The 9572-nt window shown below is 43.6% G+C and overlaps 1 protein-coding gene across 1 annotated transcript in view; it reads left to right on the plus strand.

Annotated features, from left to right (window-relative positions):
- CIPC (CLOCK-interacting pacemaker) overlaps positions 1–5593 on the plus strand; it is a 7595-nt gene extending 2002 nt beyond the window's left edge. The window contains exons 3-5 of the mRNA XM_015418338.1: positions 104–231; positions 4759–5037; positions 5113–5593. Coding sequence (XP_015273824.1) covers positions 104–231; positions 4759–5037; positions 5113–5580 — 875 coding nt within the window. The 3' untranslated portion in view covers positions 5581–5593. The remainder of the gene's footprint in view (positions 1–103; positions 232–4758; positions 5038–5112) is intronic.
- The last annotated feature ends 3979 nt before the right edge of the window (positions 5594–9572 follow it).

The raw sequence follows: 9572 nt of genomic DNA on the forward strand, positions 1-9572 counted from the left end.
TGTCCGTAGACGTTTCCGTGGTCATGTGGCCAGCATGACTAAACACCAAAGCGCACGGAACGCTGTCCATGACAGCCAGTAATTGAATTTTCTTTCTACCTAGATGGCAGCTTGGATTACCTGAGTTCATCTGAACCAACCAACTCAAAGGATGCTCTGAGAGCTTCATGGCAGAGCTCAGCAGCTACATTTTCTCCTATGATGGTAATGAAAAACACAGTAGTCAGACAGGTAAGATAAAGATTCAGGTGGGTAGCCATGTTGGTCTGAAGCAATAGAACAATGTTTGAGTCCAGTGGCACCTTTAAGGCCAGCGAAGTTTAATTCTGGGTATAAGTATGCATGTGGAGCTGCGGTGGCTCAAGTGGTTAAGATGCTGAACTGCAGGCTGTGGAAGGTTGGTAGTTCAGCAGTTCAAGACCCGAGTGTGCCGCATGATGGAGTGAGCTCCCGTCTCTAGTTCCAGCTCCTGCCAACCTAGCAGTTCAAAAGCAAGAAATTGCAAGTAGATAAATAGGTACCACTTCAGTGGGAAGGTAACAGCGTTCCGTGCGCCTCAGTGTCTAGTCATGCCAGCCACATGACCACTGAAATGTCTTCGGACAGGGCTGGCTCTTCAGCTTTGAAACGGAGATGAGCACCACAACCCTAGAGTCGGATTCGACTGGCTTTCAAGCAAGGGAACCTTTACCTTTGCCTATAAGTATGCACACTTCATCAGATACATAAGATAAAGGTTATCCCATTTTATTTTTTAAATACGCAGTGTGATTTTTATTTGCTTGATGTGCAATCACAGTCAATTGTGTTGCTTTTCTCCTGGAACAATACAGCAGCAGTAGTTAAAAGGAGAAACATTTCAATGAGTTCATTCTCAACAACAACATACTAGGGAACTGGACAGAGAAGTTGTTATTACATGCATAAGGTTCCAGAACATTTCTGACCCCTTGTTTTTGGAAGGACCAAAGGAGGCAATGATCATGATCAAAAGCACTTAACCACTACACCAAACTGGAAACCCCCCTGCAAATGTCATTTTAAAAAAACTTCTAATATATGTGCAGAATTTCTTTAAAAAAACTTCTAATATATGTGCAGAGTTTCAGCATGATGGAGGAGGAGGAGATTGGATTTATACCCCACCCTTCACTCAGAGTCTCAGGGCAGTTTACAAACTCCTTTTCCTTCACCTCCCCACAACAGACACCTTGTGAGGTAGGTGGGGCTGAGAGAGCTCTTTTAAGAACTGCTCTTTCAAGAACAGCTCTGACAGAACTATGGCTTGCCCAAGGTCATTCAGCAGCTGCGAGTGGAGGAGTGGAGAATCAAACCTGGTTCTCCCAGATTAGAGTCTGCGTACTTAACCACTACATGTTTGGGGATTATTACTTTAGATTGTCAAAACTTTGTTCTAACTTGACCTGTGGCTGACCTGGCCTCTATCTTGCGTGTCCCAACAACATCCAGGCTGTACTACCGCAACTTGCTCTGCATGGTGTGGAAACCTCAACTGGTGCAGAACAGGGCTGCTAGAACCCTGACTGGTGATGGGCACATATAAAGGGAGTGCCTTTCCAATTGCACTGGCTCCAGTTTGTTCTTGGACCTAATTTAAGGTGATATTTTGGATCTTTAAAGCCCTTAAATGGCTTGGTTCCAAAGGCCCAGAAAGACCACCTCCTCCTTTATCAACTTAGGCAAGCATTAAGATCAGTTGGTTAAGCCTTTCTGTGGGAACCTGAGATTAGGTTGGCAGGGACTTGAGGGAAGGATCTAGTTGGCATCTCCCACCCCCCTCCCCTGTAAGGTTGGCACTGTCTCTGTGGAGCAAACTTGTTTGTTATTTATATCCCACTTTCTTTTTCTATTCTGGAACCCAAGGTGCCATAACTGTATTCCAGTAGGTTTCCTGTCCAGGGACTGATTAGACCTTTGACCTGGTTAGCATCATCAAGGAGGTTGCATCATGTGCTTCAAGGTATATCATGGAGCTCTGTTCCTGAAGGTCTTGGAACTGATTTAACTGTATTTCTTTTTGTGTGCTTTGCTTGCTGTTTTATAATATTTCAATGATGTTATATGTTATGTTTGACCGGGGGGGGGGTTGATTTGAAACTGGAAGGCAACATAAAAGTACATTGAATAACAAATGTAAAATACATTACACCACTTGTGATGCCTAGAGGAAAGATGACCTGGTCTGAACTTCTAAATTGTGGTCGCATGTTGTGGTTTAAAGAATCTTGAATTTTATGTGCAATAAAACCTGAATGGATAAGGAGACCTGACCCTTTTCAGCATGCTAAAGGGCCTTCACAGGATTGCAATCTTGTATCCCCATGAAAACATTTATGCACCCAAAGTTTGCTTCTACATGAGGAAAACTCATGCTGTCATGGGTTGTTTTCGAAATCATTCCAGTGCATGTGTATATATCAACAAGATGAATAAATGCATTTAATGTTTTCAAAGACAAATGAATGGAATCCACCTTCAGGCCACAAAACTATTTTTAGGCGAGTTCTCTGGATGATGCATCATACTGAGTCTGGAGTAAGAGCCAGTGATGTGGTTGGCAGACAAATGTGGATCGGAGGCGAGGTTGAACTTAAAAAAAAAAGAAACTCTGGGTCTTTCAAGGCAATGAATCTCTTGGCAATAGAAGCCCCTAAGTGAACAGAATCTTTGGACTACCCGAAAGCCACGTTGTAGTCTGACGCAGAGTCCATCCATTGTTAAACCAAATGCACATTGCCATTACCCCATCTATGGTTCACATTATGCAGAGAACAGAAGCACAGAAGGCTGCGCTGAGCCAGGGAAGCCTACAGGCATTGAATAATTTTAAAATAATTGGAAAATTTTCAAACATTTCATGTCTCAGAGCAAGCTCTTGCTCCATATACCAGGGTTACTAGACCAACCTCAGGGCAGATTCATTTTCAGTAAAATGAATCCCATCCATTAAGGTCCCCCAAAAGAGAAGTATTATTTGGGGGGTTTATTATGGGATCCCTCCCTCCAAGCATTGTGACTGTTTCTGTTTCACTTACAGAAAGTGAAAAAAGTCTCTCCAGTGCTGCTGTTGTCATCATCTTTTTAAAAGTCCCATCTTATCTCCTGGCTATTCTAGGTAGTTCTCTTGAATGGGGAGTCTTCTGTGCCTGGTAATTAGAATATTAGGAAATCTCTGAATGGATTAGTGGGTTATACCTGTTAGTTCTCTAACTCTGTGAACATGGTAATTGTTTTTCTTAGCAGCTGGCTTCAGTTTGAGTTCATATTGGTTGCCCATAGGGGGCATAAGTGAACACAATGTCTGCGTGTGTGTCCCAGTTGCAGTCATTATTGGAGGCCTGACTCTCTATGCCCTCACATTCAGAAGCAAGGAGGTTAGATGAGCACCGGGATCAGGACCATTTCCGTTATGGAGCCTTAGCTGTGGACGTTCCTCCACACAGGGGCCTGCTCTTTTAAGTGCTAGGCAAAGGGGTTTTTTTTAATTCTTTCCAAGCTGTTGAGACCAGCTACCTCTTCCTGGTTTTACTCCTTTTTTGTTTGTTGGTTTTGAGGCTCTTTTAACACTGCTTTTAGGATATGTCAAAGCTCTTAATCTGACGTGTTCTTTGCTTCATCAGTTCCTTTTGAGTTTTGAGATTTATTGGTTATTGTGTTATCATTTCATATTGTAGTATTAGGTACACAGAGAGGGAGAATATAAATATTATCACTAGATTGGCAGGGCTGGGAAGTAGAGTTCTCTGAAAGTATCATCATGGGAGAGATGTCCATGTGCACGATTCTTCAGTTTGGTGCGCCAACTAAAATTTTGTGAATAGACGCTTGGGGCCAACTGAGCATTTCTGCAGATGGGAAGTTTTTCACCCACAGGTGCGACTTCCTTCCTTCCTCCCCCCTCCCCGTAGGCCAGACTGCCCCTCCAGAATTCTGTTCCTGGAGTCTGCCACTTCCCAAGAGCAGAATTTTGTAGGGCATTGTGAACTGCAGCAGGATGGGGGAGGTGAGACATTGGTGCTCTGTGGATGGAAATCATTCCCTTCACAGAAAGGCTCTGCTGGATAGAAGTGGGAGGCTCAAGTTGCAGCATTTTCTGTATTCCCTGAGTTCACTTCCAAGCTGGAGCATTTGTAATCAACAGGTACTATCAGGTCTACTTCAGGCTATTTAAAGTGCATTTTAGGAAAATAACAGAAGCCTCTTTGGTAAAATTCCTTGCACAGTTTTTTTTCAGACTCTGGTTTCCTGTTCCTTTGATTAAATGTAGTAAGAGCAGCTTACTTGATGGATTTCTAAAAGGTTGTGTCATCTTCTGTTTCTAACAACTGTCTTCTACTGATTGCTAATGGCCATTAGTTTACTGTAATCCAAAATTCAGCAGTGGTTTCTGTAAGCTTCAGCCTAACTGTAAATGCATGGCTGTTTTTCCCTCTCTCTTTATTTTTTTAAGGAAAGAATGTTTAAAATGAAATGGCTTCTATATATTGGATGTTTGGCAGTAATGATGAAATGACCTTTCAGTACTTACAAATGTCCTATTTTTTTCCTGAGGAACTCATGGGTTTAGTGGGCAGCCTTCTGCATGCATTTCAGTGGACTAGATGACCCTGGAGGTCCCTTCCAGCTCTGTGATTCTATGGTTCTCCTAAACGCTTCTCTGGTTTTTCTTTTTCATCCTCTTTACATTAGTCATGGTAATTCTACTTTTTCTCCCTTCTTTCTGCCAATATTTCTCAGGAAGGAAACTCATCACAGTTTCGGCCTTGGACTGTACAGCCTTCATGGGAGACAATTTCGACTCACCAACCACTTGTGGTTCTTGGTCCACCCATTCCTTCTGCTGTGACCCTTCAAGCAACTAGGGAGGAGAAAGGTGACTCTTTTGATCTCCTGCCCATCTTGAACTCCTATGCAAAGATAGCTCTACAGCCACACAAAAGGGGCCTGGAAGATAGAGAAGAAACCAGGAAGCAGAAGCGGCTTTGTACCGGCAGGACAGGCACATCCCCAAACCAGGTAAGCTCCTTGCCTTCTGGTCTTTGTCACCAAGGACCACTTGCTTTGAGACCTTCATGGAACTTTCTTTGGCAGGATGTCCCAGGCCGAAATGCAACAGCTGTTCATGGATTTCAGCACATCTCCATTACTAAGTCAAAGGCTCTGGGTTGTGCCCCAGCATCCTCTACGCCCGCTTCCCCTGCATCAGAAAGTCAAGCACGGGATGTGGCACAGTCTGCATTGTGCAACCCACTTGTGTTGGGGAAGGAACTCAGCAGCTCTTCAGACCTGCCATCGCAGCAGCCGGGCAAGCATAAACGTTTCCAGAACACATTGGTGGTGCTGCACAAGTCTGGACTGCTGGACATCACATTGAAAACCAAGAAGCTGATCAGTCAGAACCTAGTGACCCAGGTGGAGCTGGACCAGCTGAAGCAGCAAACACAGCTGTTCTTGGAAGCACTTAAGAACAACACTTCTCGGGCGTGGGCTGAGCTAGAGGCATCTCTAAGGCAACCAAATGAAGCCACGAACAGCTTGTTGACCTCTCCGGGCATCTAGTGCCAATGTAACTTGACATATTTATTGTAATTAGTAATACTAAAAAGCTGTTACTTGAATGCCTCACATTCTACTAGGGTTCATGAGCCTGCTTTCAACTTGATTTATGAAGTAAGCTTCTCGTTGACAGACTGACCCATGTTGTAGGTGAGGGGCCTTACTCAAAATCAAGGGAGGAAAGTTTAAGCAACAGTTTATGAATTAGCTGCTTGTAACTTTGTGTTCTTGCAGTGTGACTGCATTAATACCAGAGGGTATCAATATGTTTTGGTAGTAGAAGGAAAGGGTATTTAAATATCTTTCTGTCTCTGAGCACTTAATTCACAAGTGGACATGCATGGTCTTGAGCCAGTGGAGTCCTTTGGAAATGGACAGCAACAAGAGGAAGGGTTTTGTGGCCGGAAGATGACAGTGCCCTCTTTTGCATCATTTTGCCCATTTCTTTGGAAGCTTGCATCATAACTGATCAAGTTCAGCTTCTTGCATTCATCCATCCTCTCTCCTGTCACTTGATTGCCTGCTATCGCCCCACCCTGGACAATGACAGCCTCCTCAGCAGTCCTCTTCCTCTGTCTTTTCAGCCTCCCTGTTCCTGCTTTGTCTGATCCCTCTTGCAGCTCCCCTTCCTTGCTTGTGGATCCCTGGACTTGCAAGCAGTCGCCATCTTAGGAGTGGCCAACCAGGGTGAGGGTGCAACTTGGAGGCGGACGATGCTAGAAGTAGCTTCTGTCACTTCTGTGCATTGCTGTTGGCCATCCAGAGCTGGTCTGGAAGCCTGAAATTGCCCACCTGCTTTACTGTTGCCATGTACTGGCCGTGATACTGAAAGGTGCATGTCCCACAGGGAAGCGAATGCCCCGTGCTGTGCTCACACAGGCATATTTGGCTTTGTACCGAGCCCCACTTGGCTCCTGAGCCATAGGTTGCTGAAACCTGCTTTAAGGTTGTTATGGGCAACAGAAAATACCAAGTTTTCCCATTCTTTTTAAAGAGAACCACTGGGGAGCGTGAGCTTGTAGAACTGATACTGTTGGCTTCATTAATTCTTTTTCTTCTTTTCGCCTGTCAAAGAGGGTTCACTTCATCAGCCACATTATCCTTTGCTTCTACCCACTCTGCTTGAGTTCTATACATGCTAACTTTTTTTTAAAAAAAGAATCTTGATGTTGAAAAGGTACCACAGTCTTACTGGCAAATCTGTCCCCTGGAGGTAACACTGGTCTTTTCAGATTTGCCCACAGTTCCACTTTTTTTGTTTATCCCAGCTCTCCGCTCAGCTGTGTGTTATCAGTAGTCTGTAGGAAGAAAATTAAACTAGCATTCTTTGGCACCAAATCATGCGATCTGGGCTTGTGATGGTGAAATCATAGTTGGTCTTGAAAAAAAATGTCTGGATAGGAATTTTACAGAGCCGCTAAGTGAATGCTCTTTGGGCATTACTGAACACTGAGCATCACAGCTTCCGAATAACAGGTGTGTCCTCGAGTCAAAAACTCATTGATTCCTCTTGCTTCAGACGTCTTCATCGTGTTCTTCTAATGTGTAAATTGTTCGTTGTTACAGCCTGTTCTCCAAGCTGTTAGTGCAATTCTGATTTTTAATGACTTTTAGGGATCTTTGGGTAGGAGAATGGCTTTTTGTTGTTCTACACAAGTTACCATTCCCTGCAAAGAACAAAATGTTACATATGCCTTGAAACATCATTTGTAGTGATACAACTTGTCCAAGCCTGAAATGGCCGAAGAGCTTTTGAAGACGTAAGAGAGGAACAGGGCAGGTAAACATTCTAGTTAGAGCCTTGGAGAGAGTGCCTGAGCTATTGTTTTCTAGTCTCTTCTGAATTTTGGTCATTATGGGCTGCCAAGATCTGGGACTTGGATCCCACCAGAATTTATCACAGGCCGTAGGATGCAGAATGCAATTTTCTTCACCCCTATGGCAACTTAGAAGCCCCCCCCCATGCTGCTTCTGGGAGACGGCCCCAAGGAACAGGGGTTTTTTTGGAGGGGGGGGAGTTGGAAGGCAGCAATAGATGGGTGGTACTGGCAACAATCTCCCCCCCCCCCTTTTGTGAGTATGCACCCGTTAGACAGGATCTAACCTGCTGTGTGAAATCTCAGAAAATAGCCAACTGATTAAAGTCTGCAGATGGTAACCCATTTGGTGGGAGGGGTGGCACCAACTGGATTTGTAAGAGATTTTGGTACAAAATAAGTTCATCCTTTGGATGAATCCATATCAGCATTAAGGCCATTTAAAACTTCACACTAAACCTTTTCTGTGTTTCCCCCCATCTTGCACTGAACACAGCTTCTGTGGACATAAAAATGTAAAAGAAGAATGGATATCATTGGGTTCTGATTTAGCTGTATCCCTTAGAATATGAAGCATAGGCTCGTGGTAACTAACTCCTCTGCTCATTTCATGCCCTTCCTCTTACAAGGGGACTATACTTGTATGGTTTTTCTTCAGTGATCAATGTAGCCTTAGAAATATCTGCTGGGTCCTAAGACCATACTTTAAGCACATGGAATATACAGGATGAATATGCTTCAGGAAAACAAGAAGCTACTTCTGTAGTTTGGGGGGGAGAAATCCTGGTTCTTCCAGAGGGCTTTTTGCATAAGTGAGGGTAAATCATTTAACAGCTTTCACTGTTTCCTACTGAAGGGATGCACTTGCATGTTGTGAAGTGTGGTACACAAATAGTCACTATCTGTAGCTTACTGAATAGTCAGATTCCTGCCATTTTGCTGTGGAGATGACATTTAAAAAATTGCAGCTACCAAGCAGCCACACTGTAGTGTGACAGTGAAGGATGGTGAAAAGCCCCTGTAATCACTAATTGATGATAATATAAAGACTCGGTCATTTCCCCCGCTGTTCCCAGTTGCCATTTTTGGAAGTATTACAGAAACTTTATTCAGTACTTCTGTAATTCAGTGCTATTGAGCATTACAGAAACATCAGACAGCAAGGATGTCTTACTTTAGCTGTAGATTTCTAGGACTGGTGTATATGAAGCTGTGAAAGGTACACAGACTGTTTCTGTGCCAGCATGGTGTAGTGGGTAAGAGCAGTGGACTCTGAACTGGAGGGCTGGGTTTGATTCCCCCCTCCTCCACATGAAGCCTGCTGGGTGACCTTGGGAGAGTCACAGTTTCTCAGAATTCTCTTAGCCCCACCTACCTCGCAAGGTGCCTGTTGTGGGGAGAGGAAGGGAAGGCAATTGTAAGCCGCTTTGAGACTCCTTATGGTAGAGGAATGTCAGATATAAGAACCAACTCTTCTTCTATTTAAAGAGTGAATAAGTCCAACCAGGGGTTTTTAATGGAGTACATCTGTAAATGTAAGTAATGCAGATCTAGTTGTTAATCTGTAGATGCACAAGCAAGACTTTATTGATCTCCTCCTTTGTATTTTCTGATTAACCTTTAGAAGTTTGGGAAATTTTGATTTTAAAAAAAAGTTTTAAAGAAATGTTGGCTCGCTGTGCTGTAGAACACAAAGGCTGGGACCCTATGAAGAAGAGAAAAGTTCATTGGACAGTGTCTGTTTTGGAGTGTGCTTCATCTTCCCCTAAAACTTCCATTAGCTCAAAACCAATACTTTTCATTTGGCCCTTGTGCAAACGGGCGCTTTAGTGGAACAGGAAGCACACTCCACAGCAGAGATTATCTAACACGGATGGAATTTGTTCATAGCATTCAAGCCAGTATATTTGCCTTTGTGATGCCTCTGGTATCATAACTCAATATATAGAATGTGAATTTTTTCTGAAAATTACAGGAAAACTGGAAATATGGGGAAAAAATCTGAATTGTTTTAATCCAGGTACAGCTAATGTCTTGCTGGAACCATTACGATGAATTGCAGTCATATCTGAACTTGGGGTTCCTTGGGGGGGGGGCTTTCCTACATTCAAATTAATGTACAGCATATGCAGATGGCACTACATAGTCAAGAAGCAATGTCCCCCTTCTGATAAGCAT

This window comes from Gekko japonicus, unplaced genomic scaffold (assembly GCF_001447785.1).
Source record: "Gekko japonicus isolate JY-2015 unplaced genomic scaffold, Gekko_japonicus_V1.1 scaffold3, whole genome shotgun sequence".
Lineage (NCBI taxonomy): Eukaryota > Metazoa > Chordata > Lepidosauria > Squamata > Gekkonidae > Gekko > Gekko japonicus.